The sequence below is a fragment of the Bufo bufo genome, chromosome 5 (assembly GCF_905171765.1).
Source record: "Bufo bufo chromosome 5, aBufBuf1.1, whole genome shotgun sequence".
NCBI lineage: Eukaryota > Metazoa > Chordata > Amphibia > Anura > Bufonidae > Bufo > Bufo bufo.
This window is the reverse complement of record NC_053393.1, coordinates 201,110,612-201,138,219: the sequence shown is the minus strand read 5'-3', so window position 1 is coordinate 201,138,219 and position 27,608 is coordinate 201,110,612. Positions and strand designations below refer to the sequence as shown.

General features: G+C 43.1%; 1 protein-coding gene across 4 annotated transcripts in view; it reads right to left on the bottom strand.

Moving 5' to 3' along the window:
* Window positions 1–13,589: 13,589 nt before the first annotated feature.
* The window catches only part of LOC121002730 (collagen alpha-6(VI) chain-like), a 252,655-nt gene continuing 238,636 nt past the window's right edge, over window positions 13,590–27,608 (bottom strand). For 2 of the 4 annotated variants that reach the window (XM_040434224.1, XM_040434223.1), the window contains exons 41-43: window positions 27,137–27,313; window positions 22,395–22,433; window positions 13,590–14,151 (exon numbers count right to left, since the gene is read on the bottom strand). In XM_040434224.1, the coding sequence (XP_040290158.1) occupies window positions 13,985–14,151; window positions 22,395–22,433; window positions 27,137–27,313 (383 nt within the window). In that variant the 3' untranslated portion in view covers window positions 13,590–13,984. The remainder of the gene's footprint in view (window positions 14,152–22,394; window positions 22,434–27,136; window positions 27,314–27,608) is intronic. The other 2 variants (XM_040434225.1, XM_040434226.1) reach the window with 2 other exon arrangements.

The window sequence follows — 27,608 nt, the reverse complement described above, 5'->3', positions numbered from 1 at the left end:
TCCCACCTGACAGCGGGGGCACAGTTGAAGCACAAGGCGAAGGCAGAGAAAGAGGTCGCCAACGCAGCTGGGGCACCGCCAGCACCTCAGAAGGCAGGGCTAGCATGGCCGAAATGTGGAAAAGCTTTGTCAGCAACCACCAGCACCACCATCTGATATGGAACGTCTTAGCAGGAGGCAGCATTTCAGCAACATGGTGGAGCAGTATGTGTGCACACGCCTACACGTACTGAATGACGGGTCTCTCTTTCTCACGCTCCCTCTCCGGCCTGGAACCCTGACCCCCGCCACCCGTGATCACCATGGTAGGCGCTTTAAAGAACATCGAAAGTTGATAGAGCAGATATCAAATTGGATCATGAACATCACTGGGACTTGCGACATGGTGGGGCAGTAAGTATGCACACGCCTACACGAACTGACTGACAGGGGTCAGCCCCTGCAACTTATGGGTCTCCAAATTGGGCACATGGCCTGAGCTTGCCCTTTACCCCTTGGAGGTGCTGGCCTGCCCTGGAGCCAGTGTATTGTCTGAACGTGTGTTTAGCACTACTGGAGGGGGTTATCACAGGTTATATTTCCCAATGTTTTGGGGTGTTCCCTAATTTAAAAAAAAATTATAATTTAAAACCAAAAAGCAGTGTAGGCTACCTCCTCTACCGCCGCTTCCACCTACACTGCCACATCCACCGCCTCCTCAACCTCCTGCTCCATATGGACCTCGTCCTCCTAGATCAAGATTATTATTTTATATTTTTATGTATTTTATGTTATTTAAAGTCATTTCCCTATCCACATTTGTTTGCAGAGCACTTGCCATGCTCTTAACCACATTTTGATGCAGACTTCTAGCACTTTCCATGACATTTTTACAGCCATTTTAGTGCTCAAAAGTTCGGGTTCGGGGTCAAGTTCGGGTGACGAACTAAATTTTTTTTCTGAAGTTCGGCCGAACCCGTCGAACCCGAACATCCAGGTGTCCGCTCAACTCTACTATTAAACCTTTTGGTATTTAAAGAGACTTGTTTAAGAACCATGGGAAATAGTTAAAAGGCAGATATGACCAGCTAAGACATCAATGACATTAGAAAGAAATCCGACCATGTCTTTCTCCTCTTCCCACAGTGCACAACCATCTGAGACAGTACAGTGAAGGCAAATGAAGAACATTAAAATGCAATGCAAAAGTAAATCAAAATGAAAAACAAACAAATGCTCAAACCGGAGCAAAATAGTCACCTATGGAGGTGTATAATCCGGACTTAGGACTAGAGGGGGAACAAGTCCTGTTTGATACCAAGCACTAGAGGTGCACTCCAATACACAAATGTAGGAAGACAAAGTCAATGCTTGGTACCCCTCTTGGCATTGACTATGTGCCATTCAGAACTCAGGTGTCGCGGAGAAGACAGATGAGTCTCTTCTGTTGATGGTATTGATAAGTTCCACGAACCCAACAAGCGACGGCCTTCATCCACTGAGGCGATACTATGCTGCTTGCCATTATGGGTGAGCAGGAGCTTCACAGGTAAGCTCCATTTGTAAGCAATATTATGCTCTCTTAGGGTAATTGTAACCGCAGCCAGCAGACGCCTCTGTCGCAATGTGGCAGCCTGACAGGTCCGCCTATAGTTTCACAGACTGGAATGGTGTAGGCATCTCTGATAGCTGACGGGCTGCTGACAGAGCGGCTTCTTTGGTTCGGAAAAAGTGTACCTGGGCCAGGGTGTCTCTAGGAGTAGTCTCCGGCAGATGCCGGTGTCTGGGAATCCTGTGTGCCCTGTCGATGATCAAATCATAAGCCACACAGGAGGGCAGCAGTTTCTGCATAAGGGACTTTAGATAGTCCATTAGATCAGAGGGACCAACATCTTCCTGTATTCCCTGAAATTTGATGTTATTTTGCCTAGAGCGATCCTCTAGGTCACTTATTTTAGCTTTCATGCGATCCATTTCTGCCTGCATTTCTTCCTGGTTATCTATTAAATGGTTGCGCGATGACGCAAACTCTTCCATTTTAGTTTCCACATGCAAAACTCTGGATTCTAGGCCTGTGATAGAAGATTGCAGCGAGACTAGTAGAGAGAACAAATTGTTATGGAGGGCCGCGCTGAAAGCAATCAGCATTTCTTTCAGGAGATTCCCTGATGCAGGTTGGTCAGAGGTGGGGAGCTTGTGCAGTATGGAGGTAATAGGGTGGGCGTCTGGGTTTTTGGAGCTCACCTCTACATCTGCAGCGGGCTGAAGTCTAGGCCTCCGCTTCTCTGGGCTCCTCGTGTCAGAGCAAGATGGCGTCTGCGCCTTCACGATGTCAGAGGAGGGGGATGATCTTGCGGAACCACCAGTTGCTGAAGTCCGAGCATCGGACATGGGGGTTAGAGGTGAGCCTGAATTGCCATTCACAGGCTGAGATGATTCGCGCTGCATCGCCGGAGAGGGCCTGGGATCTGCTTCCGTGGAGTAAGGCGATGATGGAGGTGCCGCCTGGCTCGGCTGTGCAGCGTCGGCGTCTTTATCAAAACAGAAGTCCAACTTGTCCAGTTAGGCATGGGCTCTCTTGCCTCTAGGCATCTTGAAGTAGTTATGGGCACCTTGGGATGGATGGCGGTAGATAGTGAGATGGGATGCCATGCTTAGTTAGTCGTTTTGTGCAGGAGCTGCAAGTTCAAGCGGTCATCTCGCTTGGCTCCCAAGCCACGCCCCCATGTAATTTGCATTTTTAATACACTTTTCCCTCCCTAAAGCGCACCTTTTCCTGTGCGCCTAAAAATGACTTTTCAGTACACTGGTGACTTCTGAGTGGTGTACGGCGTATGTAGAACACATTTTCTCAATGGGGACACAGGGCAGTGAGTATGGGCAGGAGAGCATATTGCTGCTCCTGCCGGTGCCCCCCAGAGGTTTACTATTTGAGAGACCAGGGGAAGGTAAATATTTTACGGGGCAAAGTGAGTTTGGAGGCACAAAGAACAGGATGGTACCAAAAGCATGGGGGCACAGCATAAAGGGCAAAGAGAGCATGGGGGAACAGCATGAGATGGCACAGAGAGAGCATGGGAGAACAGCATGGGAGGGCACAGAGATCATATGGCATAAAGAGAGCATGGGGGCACATCATTTGAGGACACAGAGAGCATAGGGGTACAGCATGAAAGGGCACAGAGAGAGCCTGGAGGCACAGATAAAGCATGAGAGTGCACAGGGAGAGCATGGGGACACAGAGCATGAAAGGGCACTGAAATCATTAGAGGACACAGAGAGAGCATAGAGGTACAGAGGGAGTATGGGGGCACAGAGAGAGCTTGAGGGCACAGAGCATGAGAGGGTACAGATAGAGCATGGGGCACAGAGCATGTAGCTCTATATAAGGGGGCAGAGAGCATGTGGCAGTGTATTTGGGGGCACAGTGCATATGGCAAAGTATGGGGGCACAGACTGTGTGGCAAAATCTATTGGGAGCACTACCATAAAGAGAACTGCGTGTGTGGTGCATTATTTTCAGGGGGCACAGTGTATGTTACTATAATCAGGGCACAACATGTGGCACTAACAGGAGTTTGTGTTAGTATATAGTGTGGATGTGTTGGTGAAATGAGAGGCTGAAGACATCTAGGTGGCAAACTGTGCAGAGATGAATCGTGGCCTGAAGAAGCTATGGTGGCCTGAACCAGATGGAAAGAGACCTCCAGAGTAGATGTCACCTGTAAGTGGCTAAATGTAAATGTTCTGTCTCGAATTTTGTCTAACTCCCAACATACCTGTAGGCCCCTTTCACATGAGCGAGTTTTCCACGCGGGTGCAATGCGTGACGTGAACGCATAACACCCGCACTGAATCCTGGCCTATTCATTTCAATGGGTCTGTGTACATGAGCGGTTTTTTTTTCACGCATCAGTTCTGCGTTGCGTTAAAAATGCAGCATGTTCTATATTCTGCATTTTTCACGCAGCCCTGGCCCCATAGAAGTGAATGGGGCTTCAGTGAAAAACGCAATGCATCCGGAAGCAAGTGCAGATGCAATGCGTTTTTCACTGATGGTTTCTAGCAGATGTTTGTAAGGCCTCATGCACACGACCGCTCAGGTTTTTGCGGTCCGCAAACCGTGGATTCGCAAAAAATGGAAGCCGCCCGTGTGCCTTCCGCAATTTGCGGAACGGAACAGGCGGCCCATTGTAGAAATGCCTATTCTTGTCCGCAAAACAGACAAGAATAGGACATGCTATATTTTTTTTGCGGGCCACGGAACGGTGCAACGGATGCCGACAGCACATGGAGTGCTATTTGCATCTTTTGCGGCCCCATTGAAGTGAATGGGTCCGCACCCAAGCCACAAAAACTGCGGATCAGATGCGGATCCGAAAAACGGTCGTGTGCATGAGGCCTAAAGATTCAGTTTATTCCCTGAACGCATCTGGACCTAAACCATCACGCTCGTGTGAAACGGGCCTTACACCTGTTAACTAGGGATGAGCAAACCCTTGGAAGTTCGAGTTCACTCGGTTTGGCCAAACTTCAGGTCAAAGTTCGGGTTTGGGACCCGAACTTGATCCCGAACACGAGCCCTATTAAAGTCAATGGGGAGCTGACAGAATGCAAAAGAATATGTCCATTTAGGGATAAAAAATAAAAAAAACTCACCATGGGGCATTGCTAGGTTAAAACATTCAGGGCCTGGGCCCCTGATGTTTTCTCCCAGGCCTCGAATGTCCTGCCTGCCAGCTCAATACAACTAACTGTATTTCTGTCCTCAGAACCGCAATACAATTAAATCTAATGCACTGGAAATGCTGAAGGACATGTGGTGACATCACAGATCAGTAAAACAGGCAGTGGTTGAGAAGGACCTACGATGATGTCACCATCATGTAACCAGTGCAGGACAGGACAGCAGTGAAGAGGAGAAGTGCTGGGGGAAGAAGCTGTGGTGATGTCTGTTACATGATGAGAGGTAAGTGAAGGGAGAGGCAGAGCAATGCTGGGAGCTGTGGTTATTTAACTGGGACTGTATGTTAGTGCTGAAGGGATGGATGTTATTTACCTGGAACTGTGTGTTGGAGGTGGCTGGGGAGCAGGTCATGTTATTTACATAGGACTGTATGATGGCGGCTGTAGGAGGGAGTGATGTTATTTACATGGGACTGTATGTTGGAGGGGGCTGGGGGAGGGAGTGATGTTGTTTACATGGGACTGTATTGATGGCGGCTGTGGGAGGGAGTGATGTTACTTAGGCTACTTTGACACTAGCGTTCGGGTGTCCGCTTGTGAGCTCCGTTTGAAGGGGCTCACAAGCGGCCCCGAACGCATCCGTCTAGCCCTAATGCATTCTGAGTGGACGCGGATCCGCTCAGAATGCATCCGTCAAGTTTTTTGCAGTTTGGGTTCGCTCATACCTACTGTTAACGACATATTGTGAGCTGTAGTTTCACACTGTGCAGTCATTAGTCCTGGTGCTGTATTTATGTAACAAGCTTGTTTCTGGTGCTGTATTTATTTTCCATGCTTGGTTCTGGTGGTGTGTTTATGTAATGGTCTTTATGCTGGTGATGTGTTTATGTAATGAGTTTAGTTCTGGGGCTGAATATACACTGCTCAAAAAAATAAAGGGAACACTTAAACAACACAATGTAACTCCAAGTCAATCACACTTCTGTGAAATCAAACTGTCCACTTAGGAAGCAACACTGAGTGACAATCAATTTCACATGCTGTTGTGCAAATGGGATAGACAATAGGTGGAAATTATAGGCAATTAGCAAGACACCCCCAATAAAGGAGTGGTTCTGCAGGTGGTGACCACAGACCACTTCTCAGTTCCTATGCTTCCTGGCTGATGTTTTGGTCACTTTGAATGCTGGCGGTGCTTTCACTCTAGTGGTAGCATGAGACGGAGTCTACAACCCACACAAGTGGCTCAGGTAGTGCAGCCTATCCAGGATGGCACATCAATGCGAGCTGTGGCAAGAAGGTTTGCTGTGTCTGTCAGCGTAGTGTCCAGAGCATGGAGAGAGGCCAGTACATCAGGAGACGTGGAGGAGGCCGTAGGAGGGCAACAACCCAGCAGCAGGACCGCTACCTCTGCCTTTGTGCAAGGAGGAACAGGAGGAGCACTGCCAGAGCCCTGCAAAATGACCTCCAGCAGGCCACAAATGTGCATGTGTCTGCTCAAACGGTCAGAAACAGACTCCATGAGGGTGATATGAGGGCCCGACATCCACAGGTGGGGGTTGTGCTTACAGCCCAACACCGTGCAGGACGTTTGGCATTTGCCAGAGAACACCAAGATTGGCAAATTCGCCACTGGCGCCCTGTGCTCTTCACAGATGAAAGCAGGTTCACACTGAGCACATGTGACAGACGTGACAGAGTCTTGAGATGCCGTTGAGAACGTTCTGCTGCCTGCAACATCCTCCAGCATGACTGGTTTGGCATTGGGTCAGTAATGGTGTGGGGTGGCATTTCTTTGGAGGGCCGCACAGCCCTCCATGTGCTCGCCAGAGGTAGCCTGACTGCCATTAGGTACCGAGATGAGATCCTCAGACCCCTTGTGAGACCATATGCTGGTGCGGTTGGCCCTGGGTTCCTCTTAATGCAAGACAATGCTAGACCTGGAGTGTGTCAGCAGTTCCTGCAAGACGAAGGCGTTGATGCTATGGACTGGCCCGCCCGTTCCCCAGACCTGAATCCAATTGATCACATCTGGGACATCATGTCTCGCTCTCTCCACCAACGTCACATTGCACCACAGACTGTCCAGGAGTTTGCAGATGCTTTAGTCCAGGTCTGGGAGGAGATCCCTCAGGAGACCGTTCCCTACCTCATCAGGAGCACGCACAGGCGTTGTAGGGAGGTCATACAGGCAAGTGGAGGCCACACACGCTACTGAGCCTCATTTTGACTTGTTTTAAGTACATTACATCAAAGTTGGATCAGCCTGTAGTGTGTTTTTCCACTTTAATTTTGAGTGTGACTCCAAATCCAGACCACCATGGGTTGAAAAATTTGATTTCCATTTTTTCTATTTTTGTGTGATTTTGTTGTCAGCACATTCAACTATGTAAAGAACAAAGTATTTCAGAAGAATATTTAATTAATTCAGATCTAGGATGTGTTATTTTTGTGTTCCCTTTATTTTTTTGAGCAGTGTATGTAATGAACTTGGTTCTGTATTTATGTAATGGTCTTGGTTCTGGTACTGTATTTATGTAATGAGTTTTTCTGGTGTTGAAGTTATGTCATGAGTTTTCAATAAATTTGGTTTTCATTTTCAATATTTTCAACTTACAATGCCATCCTTGAACCAATACATATAGAGACCATTGTATAAGTATCATATAGCTCTCACATCTGAAGGAAACTTGTTTATAATAACATTGTACTAGAAATCGTCCAGGGTGCAGGTTGCAATCCTTCTCCTGCTATCCTTCTCTGTATTCTCTGTCCTTAGGTTTACAGATGGTTACTGTACATAACTAATGGAATTACAGGTACTGTATATATCTGATGAATTTCCAGAGAAGCATCTGCTGCAAAGAAAACAATTGTATCCTGACTGCCATTTAAAAATCCTCTGTATTTGTTCGCCAGATTGTGGAATACTTCTCAAAAGTAAGCCCAAGCACAATAAAATGCAGTCACTCTTTCTCTGGAAATGGTAATAGACCTCTTGAGAATGCTTCTGTGGTTATAATGGTAATTTGGTCAGGATATTGTTCATAAATTTATCTTGGCTTCAAATGACTGGGAGCTTAGTCACTACAATGCTTTCCAGATTGACTTCACAGTTTTTGCGAGCAGTATGTGCAAACATATCATAAATCTACAGACTGTTGAACTGTTAGAGATTTGTGGAGACTCATGAACAGGGCTGCATTATGGGTCTTTGCTGTGTGCATCTAGATTGCACCCCTAGATGGCTAGGGGACCATACTGTATTTTATGCACGTCCATTTTTGTACAAATTATTGCAGTGTCTGGTGTATTACACTTATTTTCCCCCATTAGCATCACTCCAAGGAGACAATAGGGTGCTTCATAGTTGCACAATATGGTGGTACACAAAGGTCCTAGATTATGAGATATTTTCGCTAGTCTTCCGGCGAAAAAATCTGAAACTGCTTGTTTGCGACTTTTTCAACAAAATTTAAGTTCTAGACTTAAAGCGGCGAATCAATGGATGCCGTATATCTGGACTTCTCCAAAGCATTTGACACTGTACTGCATTAAATGTTAGTATATAAAATGAGAATGCTTGGACTGATAAAAAATGTCTGTATGTGGGTCAGTAATTGGCTCAGTGATAGAAAACAGAGGGTGGTTATTAATAATACACACTCAAATTGGATCACTGTCACTAGTGGAGTACCTCAGGGGTCAGTACTGGGCCCTATTCTCTTCAATATATTTATTAATGATCTTATAGAAGGCTTGCACAGTAAAATATCAATTTTTGCAGGTGACACTAAACTGTGTAAAGTAATTAACATGGAAGAGGACAGTATACTGCTACAGATGGATCTGGATAGATTGAAGGCTTGGGCAGAGAAGTGGAAGATGAGGTTTAACACTCACAAATGTAAGGTTATGCACATGGGAAGGAATAATGCAAGTCACCAGTACATACTAAATGGTAAAACACTGACATGGAAAAGGACCTAGGAATTTTAGTGAACAGCAAACTAAGCGGTAAAAACCAGTGTCAGGCAGCTGCTGCCAAGGCCAAAAAGATAATGGGTTGCATCAAAAGGGGCATAGATGACTGTGATGAGAACATAGTGCTACCACTTTACAAATCACTAGTCAGACCACACATGGAGTACTGTGTACAGTTCTGGGCTCCTGTGAACAAGGCATACATAGCAGAGCTGAAGAGGGTACAGAGGAGGGCAACTAAAGTAATAACTGGAATGGGTGGACTACAGTACCCTGAAAGATTATCAACATTAGGGTTATTCAGTTTAGAAAAAAGACGACTGAGGGGAGATCTAATAACTATGTATAAATATATCAGGGGTCAGTACAGAGATCTCTCCCACCATCTATTTATCCCCGGGACTGTGACTGTGACGAGGGGACATCCTCTGCGTCCAGAGGAAAGAAGGTTTGTACACATAGAAGAGGATTCTTTACAGTAAGAGCAGTGAGACTATGGAACTCTCTGCCTGAGGAGGTTGTGATGGTGAGTACAATAAAGGAATTCAAGAGGGGCCTGGATGTATTTCTGGAGTGTAATAATATTACAGGCTATGCTAGAGAGGGGTCGTTGATCCAGGGTTATTCTGATTGCCTGATTGGAGTCTGGAAGGAAATATTTTCCGCTTAAGTGGGGAAAATTGGCTTCTAACTCACAGTTTTTTTTTGCCTTCCTCTGGATCAACTTGCAGGATAACAGGCCGAATTGGATAGACAAATGTATATACAGTACAGACCAAAAGTTTGGACACACCTTGTCATTCAAAGAGTTTTCTTTATTTTCATGACTATGAAGGCATCAAAACTATGAATTAACACATGTGGAATTATATACATAACAAACAAGTGTGAAACAACTGAAAAAATGTCATATTCTAGGTTCTTCAAAGTAGCCACCTTTTGCTTTGATTACTGCTTTGCACACTCTTGGCATTCTCTTGATGAGCTTCAAGAGGTAGTCCCCTGAAATGGTCTTCCAACAGTCTTGAAGGAGTTCCCAGAGATGCTTGGCACTTGTTGGCCCTTTTGCCTTCACTCTGCGGTCCAGCTCACCCCAAACCATCTCGATTGGGTTCAGGTCCGGTGACTGTGGAGGCCAGGTCATCTGGCGCAGCACCCCATCACTCTCCTTCATGGTCAAATAGCTCTTACTTTCAAAGTTTTCCCAATTTTTCGGCTGACTGACCTTCATTTCTTAAAGTAATGATGGCCACTCATTTTTCTTTACTTAGCTGCTTTTTTCTTGCCATAATACAAATTCTAACAGTCTATTCACTAGGACTATCAGCTGTGTATCCACCTGACTTCTCCTCAACGCAACTGATGGTCCCAACCCCATTTATAAGGCAAGAAATCCCACTTATTAAACCTGACAGGGCACACCTGTGAAGTGAAAACCATTTCAGGGGACTACCTCTTGAAGCTCATCAAGAGAATGCCAAGAGTGTGCAAAGCAGTAATCAAAGCAAAAGGTGGCTACTTTGAAGAACCTAGAATATGACATATTTTCTGTTGTTTCACACTTGTTTGTTATGTATATAATTCCACATGTGTTAATTCATAGTTTTGATGCCTTCAGTGTGAATCTACAATTTTCATAGTCATGAAAATAAAGAAAACTCTTTGAATGAGAAGGTGTGTCCAAACTTTTGGTCTGTACTGTACACTGAGCAAAAATATAAATGCAACACTTTCGGTTTTGCTCCCATTTTGCATGAGCTGAACTCAAAGATCTGAAACATTTTCTACATACACAAAAGACCCATTACTCTCAAATATTGTTCACAAATTTGTCTAAATCTGTGTTAGTGAGCATTTCTCCTTTGCCGAGATAATCCATCCCACCTCACAGGTGTGGCATATCAAGGTGCTGATTAGACAGCATGAATATTGCATAGGTGTGCCTCAGACAGCCCACAATAAAAAAAAACACTCTGAAATGTGCACAATTTTGCCCTAACAGGGGGGAGGGGTCAGTATCTGGTGTGGCCACTAGTTTTGATCGAGCACCATATTGCTCGGGTGCTCGGGCTGAACACATCAGGATGCTCGGGTGCTCGGTAGAGCACCCGAGTATAATGGAAGTCAATGGAGAAACCCTGCTCTGAAGAGGGGAGGGTGCCTGGTTCATAGGAAAAGGTCAGCAATTTATGGAAACACACCGAAATGGTTTGGGAACAGCGTTGGGAGGATTGTTGTGTAATGAAGTCAGGCGGTACAGCGTACTGGTTGAGGGGTGCTCGGTTTGTGTGGAGGTAATCCCAAAATAAGAAGAATGAAAGAAAACCGGCACTCCCAAAAATCTTTGCTGGTGATAGATTTATTGGTCACTCATATGAGTGACCAATAAATCTATCACCAGCAAAGATTTTTGTGAGTGCTGGTTTTCTTTCATTTTTCTGAGCATTTGGAGGATGTCTGGGTGCATCTTGGACTCCCAGGTCGTTGCTGGGAACCATGTTGTCCAAGTAGTACACCACTTTTAGAGACTGACAATAATACGCACAAAACCAAAGATAAAATCTATTTTAGAGGAAAAATTGTTAGGAAACATTCTTTCCTGTATATTTACTTGTATATAAAGTGCAAGTGCTGCCAAAAATTACAAGGAAGAGGCACTCGATACAACCTGTATATTACATAAAGGAGGGTCTCATTCACATTGTGGTACAATTGTTCAGGTAGTGGGACTCCTACACTCATAAAGCCTATGCACTAAGTGAAAGGACTGCCAAAAATAACAAGGAACCGGCACTACAATAAACTACACATAAAGGTGGGCATCATACACAGCCTTGAAAAATTAGGATTGATGGCCTGCTGGGGACCCTTAAAAACTATTGGAGCAACGGCCTGCTGATCTGACCATCTAAAACTTTATGGGCGAGGGCCTGATGCCGCTTTGGTGACTCTAGATAAACTGGGCCTGATCGCACGTCCCCGTGACAGCGACGATCCATTCGGATGTCTGCCCTATCAACTTTCGATGTTATTTTCAGCGTCAACCACTGTGACCACGGGTAACGTGGAATCAGGGTTTGTGGGAGCCTGAGAAACAGCTACGGCTACCACTTCCTGAGTGAAGCGTCTGAAATTGAATACTTATGTCAATCCAATGTTTTAATTCATCCTTTTAAATAAATGAGCAAAAATGTCAACCATTCTGTTTTTCATTTTGTCATCATGGGGTACTAAGTGCAAAATGATAGGGAAAAACCAATCAAGCAGTTCTTTTCAAACAACTGAGCAGTCTCAGACAATCAGTCTTTTTACTTGAAGGGGGATAATTTACTTGACCCTCTTAAAAGCTGAAAAACCTCTAAATATATTGTTTGTGCATTACTTTAGTGCATTACTAATTCTTTAAATATATCCAATCGGTGTGGAAATGCAAATATGAATGATTTTAAAAGCATAATTTGTGATAACATCACAACAGGTTAAAAAACAACATCTAAAGTAAATCTCATAAAATACTTTATTTAGATAACAAAGAGGCAAAAAAATAAAATTGTACATGTTCTTTGTACAACAACTATTATTCTTGAGCACCACTCCTACATCATTAAACAACATATTTCAAAAAGTGAAAAGTTTATTTGGTCAAATATCAAAGACAATAAAACTAGGGATCTCCTCACACTTGTGTCAGGTTCTGTTGGGTTTCCATAACTTTTTGACAAAAGTTGTACTTAAGCCCTTATTTGCATATTTTTAAAAACATTTATTTCTTATAAAAAATATAAACGGGTCAGGCAAAAAAAAAAAAAAAAGGTTTTAATAAGCAGGGTCAGCCTTACCAGACATTATGGATGGCTTGCTAGGGTTGATACTGCTGACGGATGTCCTTTAACAATAAAGTTAGATATCCTTCTATCACGAATATCCCCAATAACCCTTTCATCTCCCTGAACCCATGAAACCACTTACATTGGCCAATAATTCCCTCCTTTAAACACAATTGTAATTATAATTGACTTGTGTGGAGGTGATTGATAAATTATAAAATTATCATTTTTAGTTGATCTTTATTGATGAGTCTACTGTAATCATTATCAGTGAGTAGTACAATAAGTAGATGCAACATGAGACATTGCTGCGTAGTGATCTTAGTAGACCACAAGGGTACTCCTTTGGCCTATCAGATCCTCAAACACAATTTTTCCAATCATCTATTTTCAATCCATAGATTCAAAAGCTGTTATGCGGGACCACCATATGAATAAATAAACAATGTAATGCATGTAGAAGGCTTGCTAAGCAAGCATAACTGGGGACATATTGCTGACTCCACAAGGACTGACAGCACTTTTAGAACCCCCCTCCCCCTTTTATAGTCCTACTTTTGATGATATAATGGATGTATTAAAAGAATTATGACAGATCTTAAGAGATCCATCATATTTGTCATGGATTTTGTATTCTTCTGTGTGGGCAAAGCCTGAAATTATTTTCAAACCAATTTATACTTCAAAAATTTCCATAGTACGATACCCTTCAAGTATCACCTTGCCGTCTATAAAATGCCTGGTCTGAAAAAATTATCCTTCTGTAGACATCAAAAGTTACTTTCACTCTACTGTTTTGGCTTTCCGTTTGTGAGATCCGTTCAGGGCTCTCGCAAGCGGTCCAAAACGGATCAGTTTGCATTCTAATGCATTCTGAATGGAAAAGGATCTGCTCAGAATGCATCAGTTTGTCTCCGTTCAGTAACCATTCCGCTCCGGAGGCGGACACCAAAATGCTGCCTGCAGCGTTTTGCTGTCCGCCTGACGAAGCGAAGCCAAACGGATCCGTCCTGGCACACAATGTAAGTCAATGGGGACGGATCAGTTCTCTCTGACACATTCTGGCACAATAGAAAACGGATCCTTCCCCCATTGACTTTCAATGGTGTTCAAGACGGATCCGTCATGGCTCTAGAAGACATAATACAACCAGATCCGTACATGACGGATGCATGCGGTTGTATTATTGTAACAAAAGCGTTTTTGCAGATCCATGACAGATCCGCAAAAAACGCTAGTAGCCTAAAGTTTTGAAGTATAACAAAAAAAATGCAGTTTAAATTGATTCAACATTTAATTTTTGCAATTTTATATTTTTAAATAAAAAAGAAAAACGATATACAAATGTTGAGCTATAACTTTTACAACTGTATTTCGCCACATGTGAGACTGATTTTACCTTTAAGATTAGTTTCTTGACTGTATAAATGTGGAATCTCTTTAAATTCTGAACATAATTGCTAGTTTTGAGATGGCCCTAATGTGCACAGGGATCTAATGAAACCACCCTACGATGAACAAGTGACCTCACACTCTTCTTGAGTATCAAATCGATTTTCGTTTCCTGCGCAGCCTCCGTACCAGAACTGAACACACTCATTTAGGTCTGCATTGTACCACCACTTCAGTTCATAATCTTCACAGTCTCCTTCTTCTTGCTTCAATGTGCAGAAATCTGAGAATTAAAAAAAAAAGTGTTCCATGTGTTAAGAGTAGTGATGAGTGAATTTGTGAAATTAAGTGCGTGATGTTATTCGGACCCGCTCCCTCCCTGTTCCTCTCTCCCCGTATTTCACTCCCTCTCTCTGGAAAAATTCTCCTGAATCCAATAACATGTCATTCTGAATCTATAGAATCTGAACTATTGTAAATAGAGATGAGTGAAGTTTTGAAAAATTTGATTTGGCTGCTTCGCTGAAAGTCACCAAGAAATTTGATTTGTTATGTATAAATTTTTCACAAATTACTATAAACCAAGTATACCCAGGCCTAATCATATTCTTCCCACTGGGTGGCCCAATCTCAGTGTGAAGGCTTGGAAGTTAACCCTTTCCAGACAGTAAATTTACATCGACAGCTGGGCATTTAAAAATGGAGGAAGCATGATTGAATAACAAAATCATTCGCAAGATTACTCATTTGGAATATTCCTGCTGCCCTGGTACTCCTGCCAGTCTCTATGGCTGCCCTGTAGTGATGATGTTGTGACTTGGCGCACATGACCACTGCAACCAATAATTGTTCATTGACGGCAGTGGTCACATGTGGGTAGTCTCAATGTCATTACTGCAGGACAGCAACAGAGATCAGCTGGAGCACTGAAGCCATGAAGCTTGAATGATGGCAGGTTTTCCATGTGAGTTATACCTATTTTGTTAAATTATTACATGCCCTGTTTCCCAGGAGACTTTTGAATGTGCTCAACCTCATGACCATTGTTTTTTATTTTATTTATTTTTTTATCTCAATTTTTATTAGGTTTTCAATATACAAAAGCAGTAATAGAAATGCACAGACAAGATGCATTAAACACAAATAATCTGTGTAGAAGTAGACATAAACAACCAAACCATCATAAACAGCATGTAAATAATGAAAGAGAAGAAAAGAAAGAGAAAGAAGATCTGATCTTGGACATTTCATTATGATAGTATTGGTTCCAAAGAATATGACATTTAGGCCTGGTTTCCATGCCATGGCTGCTGAACAGCTGAAGTCCTGCCCACCTGCAGTGTCCAATGGCAATACAATTTTGCAGGTAGAGCTCAGGTATTACAATCAAAATTGTGCAGCCACAGGCAACCATGAAGACCAAGCCTTACATATGGAAACAGATGTAATTATTGGCCAATAAAAGCTTTCCAGTTGTGAAGCATCAGGTTTACCTTAAAACACAATCCAGATTATACAATAAAGTATAATTGAGCTGCCTAATACAGGTTACAGATGTAAGTTACTAAACGGGATAAAATAATCTATGTACTATTATAAATAAAGGAGAATAAATGTGGCTTTATGGTCAGCTTTGGTTCTTTTACATGGGCAGATTTTCTGCTAATATTGTGTCGTTAGATAATATAGTTGATCGAAAATCGTTAACTGCCATTTCCACAGACAACTCATCATATTGTATCGAGGCAAATGACTGGTTCTTCCTCGTCCAGTTTCCATTTATCAGCAGCACATTCCCTGTTTACACAGGGGAGATGTGCCACCAACAAATGATCCTTTTTATAGTAAGATAAAATATGTGATCAGCTGACTAATGGGTGCTTGCTCCTTTATCGGCTGATCACTGGGCATGTTTACATTGGGCAAAAACAAAAGTTAGTTCAGCCAATTTGTAGCTCATGCAAAGTGATTTTTAAGGAGCTTTTACAGGGGCTAATTATCTACTTGTAAAGTAGTACCAATAGACAATATAACAAGTAGAATGATTCTCTTTCAGTACCATACTTTTAAGTGTACCTATCATCCTACTGTGGGGGAGTATAGATTGTGAATATGAATATTTGTCCCCATTCAGCCCATGTCTCTGCATAATTGAGAAATGCTGTAAAAGATGCGGTTAGCTGATAAACAGGGCAATTATCAGGAATAAACTTTAATTGACCCACTCATTGCCCTGTATAAAAAGACAATTACTGTACTGTAAAAAGATCCAAAAGGCAATTATCCACAAAACAGAATGTAGAAAGCCCCCTGATCTACAGAATATTAAAAGTGGCATGTAGTACAAGAAATAAGAATTCATCACTTTTCTGGAGATGGTCACTCAGGCATTATCAAAGGATGAGAATGGACACAATTCAAGAAGTCTCTGTTGTCGGAAGAAGGGGTGTTGGTCACTCTGCAACAAGTTACATGTTGAGACACAAAAATTTTCTTTGAAACCCTCCTAGTGTGCCCATACTTGTCCTAGCATTTTATTGGGATATGTGCACTACCAATGGTTTATTGGAACTGTAGCGGGATTAGCTCACGGGACCGCCGTCTCCTGGGATAGACGGGCGCTATAGGCACATAAAACACAGTCCAGTCCAAGCAAGTATGGTGCAACTGGCCTCAGCCAGTTTTATTGACTTTTGCAGAAAAAGAATTAAACAAAACAGTTCAAAACAAATGAAATACCTGGCCGTCTGGCCACTACTTCTAGACAGGTAGTAGTCCCTAACTACATGAAACTGAGCCTTGTGCCCAGCTCCATCAACAAAACACACTGTTGTTTTTACTCACACATAAGGGTTCTTCCCAGGAGCAGAGAGATCAGCTAGTGAGCTGTTTGCCCTTTTATAGCACACTCAGGTTCCAAGGTGATTAGCCACAGTTACCCTGAATACCTGGAGTGGCTAATTGGAGCAGGGACCCACCCAACTCTCCCTGCTCCAAGCAGCCAGGCCCTTCTAACCAGGTTTTTAACAAAACCCTTGCAAAGAGAAAACCTAGTTTTCCTTGCTGTCAATTCCCTGGCTGCTTTTTAGAACGTATAGGACAGGAACCTAGGTGAAATGTAGACTCCTTCCACCACTTTCCCCCTGGTCCTGTCACATATCCTCCCCCCCTGTTTCGACCTTGGGGTAGGAACACTCTGTGCCCTTAAACAGTACATCCTGGACAGGGCATCTGCGTTTCCAAGCTGACGCCCGGGCCTATGTTCAACTGTAAAACTATAATCTTGAAGAGACATGAACCATCGGGTCACTCGCCTGTTTTTCTCACGGTTTTGGCACATCCATTTAAGGGGGGCATGGTCAGTTACCAGTTTGAATGTTCTCCCTACCAAATAATACCTGAGAGCTTCTATGGCCCACTTTACTGCCAAACACTCCTTTTCTACAATGGAGTATTTCTTTTCATGTTCATTTAACTTTTTACTCAGGTATACTACAGGATGCTCTTCCCCAGCCCTTACTTGCGACAACACAGCCCCTATACCAACATCCGAGGCATCTGTTTGCACAATGAACTCCTTTTTAAAATCTGGTGTGACTAACACTGGGTGGGCACATAGAGCCTGCTTCAGGTTCTGAAAGGCCTGTTCCGCTTCCGTGGTCCATTTGACCATGGTTGAATCCTTCCCTTTTGTAAGGTCTGTTAAAGGGCTCGCAATGCTGGCAAAATTTTCAATAAAACGCCTATAATAACCAGTTAAACCTAGGAATGCTCTGACTTGTTTTTTGTTCAAAGGCCTTGGCCAGCTCTGGATGGCTTCCACTTTGTTTATTTGAGGTTTTATAACTCCTCGCCCAATCATGTAGCCCAAGTACTTTGCCTCTTCTTGCCCAATGGCACATTTTTTTGGATTCGCTGTTAACCCTGCTTCCCTAATAGAATTCAGGACGGCTTCTACCCTGGGTAGATGACTTTCCCAATCCGTGCTATGGATTATCACATCATCTAAATAGGCAGCTGCGTATCTACGATGTGGTCTTAAAATTTTGTCCATCATCCTCTGAAATGTGGCCGGGGCCCCATGCAAACCAAAGGGAAGGACTACATACTGAAAATGGCCATCAGGGACACTAAAAGCAGTTTTTTCTTTGGCCCCCTCAGTCAACGGTACTTGCCAGTAACCTTTTGTAAGATCTAATGTGGTAAAGAACCTAGCATTACCAAGCCTATCAATCAGCTCATCCACTCGAGGCATTGGGTAAGCATCAAACTTTGAGACAGTGTTCAGTTTCCTGAAGTCATTACAGAAACGTATGGTGCCATCAGGTTTGGGAACCAAGACTATAGGACTAGACCAGTCACTATGGGACTCCTCTATAACCCCTAACTGAAGCATTGTTTGGACTTCTTGGGAGACAGCTTTACGTCTAGCCTCAGGTATTCTATAAGGCTTTTGGTTGACTCTGACCCCTGGTTCGGTTACAATATCATGTTCAATTATATCTGTTCGACCAGGTAGCTCAGAAAATACATCTTTATTTTTTATTACAAACTCCTTTGCCTCTTGGGTTTGAGATCCTGACAAAGTGTCTGCAATTTTTACCTCTGGTATCTCAAAGCTACATTCCTTTTTCCCACTGCTGTAAGCTGCTAACACCTCTCGGTCCTTCCAGGGTTTGATTAGGTTCACATGATAAATTTGGTAGGGCTTACGTCTACCTGGTTGGTGAACCCGGTAATTCACCTCTCCGACCTTCTCAACTATTTCATAAGGACCTTGCCATTTGGCCAAAAATTTACTTTCTACTGTGGGGACAAGGATTAATACCCTATCCCCAGGGTTGAAGTTTCTTACTTTAGCCGACCTGTTGTAAACCCGGGACTGACTCTCCTGGGCCTGCAGCAAGTGTTCTTTTACAATGGGCATTACTTTTCCAATTCTTTCCTGCATTTGGGACAAGTGTTCAATCACACTTTTGTAGGGTGTAGCCTCACTCTCCCAGGTCTCTTTGGCAATATCCAAAAGACCCCGAGGGTGCCGACCATACACTAGCTCGAACGGAGAAAATCCGGTAGATGCTTGAGGCACCTCCCGTACAGAAAACATAAGATATGGTAAAAGACAATCCCAGTCTTTCCCATCCTGTGCCACCACTTTTCTGAGCATCCCTTTTAAGGTTTTGTTGAACCTTTCAACTAATCCATCCGTTTGGGGATGATAAACTGAGGTACGCAAGTGAGTTATTTTCAACAGTTTACACAACTCTTTTGTAACCTTTGACATAAAGGGCGTCCCCTGGTCAGTGAGTACTTCTTTAGGTATGCCCACTCTAGTAAACATCTGGAACAACTCCTTGGCTATCACTTTTGCAGAGGTTTTCCTTAGAGGTATTGCTTCAGGATAGCGGGTAGCATAATCAAGGACAACCAAAATGTATTGGTGACCTCTGGCAGACTTAACAAGAGGTCCCACCAAATCCATTGCAATCCTCTCAAAGGGAGTTTCAATAATCGGGAGTGGTACTAACGGACTCCTAAAGGTCGCTACCGGGTTGTGTAATTGACACTCTGGGCATGAATCACAGTATTCTTTTATCTCTTTATGTACCCCGGGCCAATAAAACCTCTGCAAAATCCGGTCTTTGGTTTTTTCATAGGCCAAGTGCCCTCCTAGCACATGTGAATGGGCTAGATCCATCACCTTTTGGCGATGCGATTTTGGGACCACAAGTTGCTCCACAACCTGCCCATTTTGCTCATCAACTCTATATAAGAGTTCATTCTCTATAGAAAAATGGGGAAATATTTTCTCTACCCCAGTATCTTGAGGTACCCCATTGACTACTTTCACACTTTGCCATGCGTGGGTTAATGTTGGGTCCCTGAGTTGAGCTGTCCCAAAGTTATCATTGGAGACTGGCAAGTCAGGGAGACCAATTTCCGGGACATCATCAGTATCACCTGCAAGCACTGCTAAGGGAAAATTCTCGGTTTCACTCTGGGTCACCCCTACTGTTTGCACATTTTCAGTCTCAGCCAGGGGAATGGGATCTACAGCAGACCCACTTAAACACTTATCAAGCATATTCCACATTTTCCAAAACAGAGGAAAATCACACCCCACAATGACAGTATGCAACAGACTGTTTACAACCCCTACTTCATGGGTTACTTTCCCGCACGGGGTTTCAAAAGAGACTATAGCAGTGGGGTACTCTTTTGTATCCCCATGTATGCAGATGACCCCCATCTGTCTCTTTTGCAGCTTCCTAGTGTCCACCAGGCTGCCATGCACAAGAGTCACTAGACTACCAGAGTCCAACAGAGCTTGAACTGAGTGTCCTTCAATCACCAAGCTGCAAGTTTGTCGCTCCATATCTGGGGTCGGCAAGGCAGAGTAGGCAGGTCCCGCAAACAATGACCTCCTCCACCCACTGTCACACTCCATAGGCTCAGCCAAAGGACAGTTGGCAGCCACATGGCCCAGTCCTTGACATCGCCAGCAAACAATGTTTTTGAACGCCCAAGGCTGTCTAGGGCTAACTGGCTTAAGAGGTCTGGCTAATAGGTCGGTCTCAGTTCCTACTTTACGGCCCTCCCTTGCCCCCTTTAGATTAGGAACAGTCTTACCGCGATCAGTAGACTTCTGGCTCCCTGGGGCCGGCCAAGTAGGAGAGAGGTCTTGGAGATACTCCTCGGTGTTCAGATACCGCTCCACTAGGGCGACGAGCTGATCCACATCCCTGGGGTCCGCTTGTCCCACACAGCGCTGTATCCGAACTGGTAGAGCACAAACAAACCGGTCCAGGACCACTCTTTCCACCACCTGAGTGGCTGTAGATACCTCTGGCTGTAGCCATTTTTTAGCCAGGTGAAAAAGATCATACATTTGCGACCTCGCTGGTTTATCCAATTGGAAAGTCCAGTTGTGCACTCGCTGGGCTCTGACCGCAGATGTTACACCCAAGCGAGCGAGAATTTCTGCTTTCAGTTTTGGGTACTGTCTGGCATCCTGCTCACTCAAATCATAGTAGGCTTTCTGTGGCTCCCCACTTAGGAAAGGAGCAAGGGTGTCTACCCACTGTTCGGCTGGGAGTTTCTCTCTTTCAGCGGCTCTTTCAAAAATGGTGAGGTAGGTCTCCACATCATCCCCTGCTACCATTTTTTGAAGGGAAGCTTGCACTCTCCTCCCCACAGAGATGGATTCCTCCTGGACATGGGGCCTTTCAGCCAGCACCGCTATCTGCTCCACCAGACTTTTATTAAGCGATTGCTGTTCTCTGAAACCAGCTTGCGTAGTCTCCATGAACAACCGATTGGTTTCCTGCTGGTTAGCATTCGCCTTTTGGAGCTGTATGTTAGCCTGGATCAGCTGTTTCAGCACTTCCTCCATATCTGCACTGTTTGTTTTTTTCAGAACAGCAGACTTAACCCAGGACATAAAACTTGCTGGATTTTTGTGCCAGCGCAGCCTCCACCATATGTAGCGGGATTAGCTCACGGGACCGCCGTCTCCTGGGATAGACGGGCGCTATAGGCACATAAAACACAGTCCAGTCCAAGCAAGTATGGTGCAACTGGCCTCAGCCAGTTTTATTGACTTTTGCAGAAAAAGAATTAAACAAAACAGTTCAAAACAAATGAAATACCTGGCCGTCTGGCCACTACTTCTAGACAGGTAGTAGTCCCTAACTACATGAAACTGAGCCTTGTGCCCAGCTCCATCAACAAAACACACTGTTGTTTTTACTCACACATAAGGGTTCTTCCCAGGAGCAGAGAGATCAGCTAGTGAGCTGTTTGCCCTTTTATAGCACACTCAGGTTCCAAGGTGATTAGCCACAGTTACCCTGAATACCTGGAGTGGCTAATTGGAGCAGGGACCCACCCAACTCTCCCTGCTCCAAGCAGCCAGGCCCTTCTAACCAGGTTTTTAACAAAACCCTTGCAAAGAGAAAACCTAGTTTTCCTTGCTGTCAATTCCCTGGCTGCTTTTTAGAACGTATAGGACAGGAACCTAGGTGAAATGTAGACTCCTTCCACCACTTTCCCCCTGGTCCTGTCACAGAACATATTTACTAACCAATATTTTAATGGATTTCAATGGGTCTACAATAAAATACTGATTTTAACAAAAGAACCTGTGAGTGCTGGAAGACACTTTCTTTTTCTTTGGATTTATTCATTGTCACCCAAAAGTCAGTTCATGGACTCTTTCCGTACACGAATTATGCACGATGTCCATGGGGGAGTCGACCTCCGCAATTTCTTGTATATTGTATACTTCTCCTTTGCTAATTTTTATGTGACAGTCTCCTAAGGAGTGCTCTCTTCCTATGATAGCAGCTTCTGCTCACTACCTAAAGGTGCCATCTACAGCAAAAGTCTCCCTAAAATAGATTATTTTTAATGCTTGTTCCAATTCGCTGTAACTTTGAGCCTCAGCCTGTAGTGGAAAAACTACACTGCATGTGATACACTACACATCGTATATGTACAATAATTTTTAATTATATTATAACCTACCTTTATTGCGTAGTTGTAATCCCTGATTCGTGGTTTGACCTGATTATAAAGAAATTATATATCAAAAATATGTAGCATAATTAGAATTGGAATAACAGAATAAAGTGGTCTTAAAAGGCAGAAACCCCATATGCTGTTGCTCATTTCTAATCGGGGGAGCAAATCTTGCACATGTGGTCTGCTGCCAAAAGCGAATCCCCAGAAAAAAATGCATACAGTGGAGGACCACATGTACCACAAAGACATCCTACACAGGATAGCCAAATGTGTGGATGTGATTGGCTATATAAAACAGAGATTTACAAAAAAGGGTGAACTACAATGCTAAATGCAATTGACAATATATGGCTAAACCCTTACACTGAGATTAAGACTTTTGCCAATATACCGTATTCTTAAATCAAGAACATACTGGAGCCTGCACACCCTGTCAAGGTATCTCAAAGTGGCACAGGACCTAACGCTAACCTAACTGTGCCATATGGGCAATTACAGGGGCCGTATGGGCAATTACAGGGGCATAAGGTCCGACACACGGCGAACAACTCCCAGTTACCTCCAGTGTGAAATCACACATACAATGGGAGGAGAGAAGAGGCTGTGAGTCCCATTTACCACTGACTGACTTTATGGAACAGATGCCTGCTCATGTTTAAGCACACAAAGTAGCATTAAAAAAATAGCTTGTTCTGAAAAAGTGATCCAAAAACGGATTCCTTGATGAGGACAGGTGACTGCAGGTTTTCATACACATGGTAGTATCAAAAAGCAATGGCTTGTTCTGAACAAGCAGTTAAAAAATTAGCTCTTTTTCAGAAGCAGCAGCAGTACAGTATGGAACCAGATGGATAAAGCAGTAGATGCGAGGCTGTGTAGGAGATGTGCAGGAAAATTATACACTGACCATGACACTGCAAAATGCATCCGATCTGGTATTTGAAATAAAAATGTTAACTTTTTTTTAAAATAAAATGTGTCCAGTGCACCTACAGTATGATGCTTAAAAAATAATCAGCCAGCATATATGACTTTTTAAAATGTAAATTGCACTGCTAGTTCCAGCATGATAGAAAAACGAGTACTGTAGCTTTAAATATTGAATTTTTTTTTTATTTAAAAATACTCTCTCTCAATTTGCTTACTACTGGACTAATATGTAAAATGGTATATGCCATGTTGAGCGATTCACCTGAATCGAATCTAAAAAACTTCTGCCTTGTTTGGAAACTGAATTTATGGGAAATTCTAAATGAATTAGGTAAATTTAGAATCAATTCGCTCATCTCTGTTTATGTATATAATGTATAATAACATAAGTATACAATGTATAATAGGATTGCATTATAGAGTACTTAAAGTTACACAAAAAAATGTATTCAACGCATTTCACAGAAAAAGAACTCCCACCACAGAGAGAAGATAAAAATAGAGGCCAGTTAAAGACAACCTAAAAAGACAATACACTTCATGGTGACATAAACACAAACCATTCTGGTTAGGTAACAAAAAGCAGCAGCATCAACTGAATTTTCCCATCTTATTACTATCATATGCCATCCATCTATGAGCAGTGAATATCTGTGACCCTCACGATCCTGGCAATGATTTAGCACTGCATCCCGTTTCTGTATCATTCTGCTGCTGGACAGCCCCATTCAGTTGAACAACACTCACTCAACTTTTCCTTGATTTTCTGGCTTGGTGGGGTGCCTAGAATTCAGCCCACCACCAATCTTAAAGTGATGGCATATACTAACAATATGCCACCTCTTTATGAGGTTTAAAGGGGTTTATCAGATAAATAACATTAATGGCCTATCTTTATGGTAAGCCATCAGTTTTTGATTGGTGGAAATCCCTGAGACTCAGGACAATTAATTATGTATGGAAAACTGCAATTAAACATGTCCTAGTAGTATTGAATGTTATTACATGTGTGCCATTGATAGTAACTTCTATAAAGCCAGTGGCTGTGATTCTTTTCAGAAAAGTGACATAGTCAAATAATGATATTATGACATCACAGTGTGTCATAAAGAATAAGAGAGTAAACATAGCTGCCAGAGGATAAGGCATAACAGCTACCATGGGGGACAACAGATTATCTGACAACCTAAGAAGTGGAAGCGAGGAGCCAGAGAAGTGGAAGCGAGGAGCCAGAGAAGTGGAAGCGAGGAGCCAGAGAAGTGGAAACGAGGAGCCAGAGAAGTGGAAGCGAGGAGCCAGAGAAGTGGAAACGAGGAGCCAGAGAAGTGGAAGCGAGGAGCCAGAGAAGTGGAAGCGAGGAGCCAGAGAAGTGGAAGCGAGGAGCCAGAGAAGTGGAAGCGAGGAGCCAGAGAAGTGGAAGCGAGGAGCCAGAGAAGTGGAAGCGAGGAGCCAGAGAAGTGCTCAGTGTTGACTGTGGCTGTTGGAGTTTGCAGAGGGAAATAGACTGAGAGAAGATTGGGATGGTGCTGTGATTTTTTACTATGGGCAACAAAGATCATTTTTCTTTTAGGCAGTTTTCATAAATCTGCCACATAGATAAAATCTAAAAATTGTGCTGCCTGCAGTATAAACTAGGGGAAATTACTACACACTGTTTAAAGATTTAACCCAATTATAATACAACATGCAGTAAGCCCCCCAGTGGTGCCTATGGGCAGCCAAATATTTATCATTTAAGTCTATGACTGTGCTGAAGAGTTGGAGGTTCAAGAAGCTTCAAGCACTATAAAGATAAAATAAGAAACTAATCAGCACAGAATATAGTACCTACAAGTGACATCTGTGCGGAAAATCCACACTGTAGGTTATGTACATTGTATTCTATGAGAATTTGAAATTCTCGATGCACACAATGCAGATTTTTTTTCTGCGCAGACTTTGACCTGCGGTGCGGATTTTAAAAACCGCAGCATGTCAATTTATTTTTCCTGCCCAGATTTTCTCCATTCACTTAGTAGAGTCTGCATGTGGAAAACCCGCACCAAATCCGCATGCAAGTCCACACCAATTGATGTGGAGTGACCGCACGGATTTGCCTGCAAACGCCTACAGATTTCATTGCGGATTCTCCGCACATGAATCCTGAACGTGTGCATGTGCCATAATAACATTTCATAAATCCAACAAAAATCTTGCAAAAGATCCCTGGATATACATTTAGTCAAGAATCTTTAGATTGGCACTAGAAGGAGAATTATAACTACGGGGGACACTTTGGGAAAAAATTCTACTAGGGGAGCATTGTCACTATCAGGTTTTATGTTACTAATGAGGGCGATCTGGAAGAGAATTATTACTATTGGTGGGCCTTTAGGGAGTGCTATTACAGTTGGTGAAATATTCTGTATAGCATTATTATTCCTGCAGCACAGTATTAGGGACACCAAGAGGGGAGTGATGGAAAAATGAAGAACCAAAGATATCTGAGTGGCAAACTCTGCAGAGGTGAGATGTAGCTGAAAGATGTAATCCAGGGATCAGCAACCTTCGGCACTCCAGCTGTTGTGAAACTACAATTCCCAGCATGCTTCATTCATTTCTATGAGAGTTCTTAGAAGAGCAGAACAAGTATGCATGCTGGGAGTTGTAGTTTCACAACAGCTGGAGTGCCGGAGGTTGCCTACCCCTGATGTAATCATTACGGACTACTTTGAATGGAGAAGAAGAAAGGAAGGAAGGAAGGAAAAAGAACATCTGTATTAGAAGAGATGTTACTGGATATAAGAAGGATATGGTGCTTTATTCTTCCATATGTTTGGTAGCACTGGATATAATGTCCATGAAAATATGTCTTTAGTGCTAGGGCCTTGGGGGGGGAGGGAAGGGGGTTGGATTGAGAATTTGGCATTGTCCCTGCCTCTGTTGCTGTCCCGCATCCTGCCTCTCTCTATAAGAAGTGGGGTTGGAGCTGGACTCGCTGAAAACAAATATGCACTTTAGGTTGGCTCAGTGGTTAGGAGGCCCACTCATATATGTTTTGGCAATGCTCCTGCTTGTATCCCACATACTGCCTCTCTCTAGAAGCAGAGGTGGAGATGGACTCACTGAAAACAAAGGTGTGCCTTAGGGGTCTCAGCGGGTTATGGGCTCATTCAGATGTGTTTTTCGACACCCCTCTTCTGAAACCCTAACTATGCCTCTGAGTCGTGTCAATAAGTGCATCTACCCACTGAATTTTTTACATTGATTGCGTATACAGTAAGCGCAAGCCTGTCAGGAAGGGTCAATTTCTATTACAGCATGGCCAGAATGATTACAAGCTACGTGAAAAAGATTTAATATTGTACATAAATTTAACATGCTAGAGAAAGGAAAGAAAAAAGAACCATTGGGATACAATATAAAATGAAACATGGAACAGATTGTAGAGGCAGTCAGACACAAAGTGAGATCATACTACCAGAGCAGGGACAACTGATAAGACAAAACTACACGAAAACTCACAAAAAGTGCACAGATACAAATACAAATTCTCTAAAACTGATCTCATCATAAGGTAATGGGTCTATCTAGACAGGAAAAGGCTTTCCACTGAACACTGAATTATATTGTTTTCAATGTTTGGATTTCAATGAAGAGTTAATTAAATATATTTCCATCCAAGTTTTAACAGTTCACATTTAACTGCTGCACTGCATGTCTGTTTTCCATAGAAATATATTTCCAAGCTTTGAATCCGTTCTTGACCAAAGTAATAAAGCCGGATTTAAATTCATATATTCTTTTTAGTGTATATATATATATATAGGACTTACGTTTGGAAGAGCATGCTTGTAGACACTCAATCTCAGTGCTAAATCTGTTTCCATTGCCATCACAACCTCCATACCAGAACTGAGAGCATGCATCAATAGCTTTAATATAGTACCACATGCGCTGGACATCCCTGCATATTGTGCCATGGCTAAAATCCAGCAAGCACTTGTCTACAACTAAAACAGACAGGATAATAATAAGTAACAAGATAGAAATAGCGGCTGCTCCTACAGAACGAACGATCTGTAGCCTTGCTTCATATGTATACATCCTGCATGGTTCCACTGAGAGCATTAAAAAGAGATACCTTTAAGCATTTCACGGACCAAATAACTAGTTATATGGTAGCAATGCTTTACATCAAGACACGAGCCTGCTTAGTTATATCTAACCCCATACAATCTGTTCCACAATGTAGCACACTTAGGGTACTTTCACATTTGCGGCAGGAACTGCCTGCCAGGTCCGGCA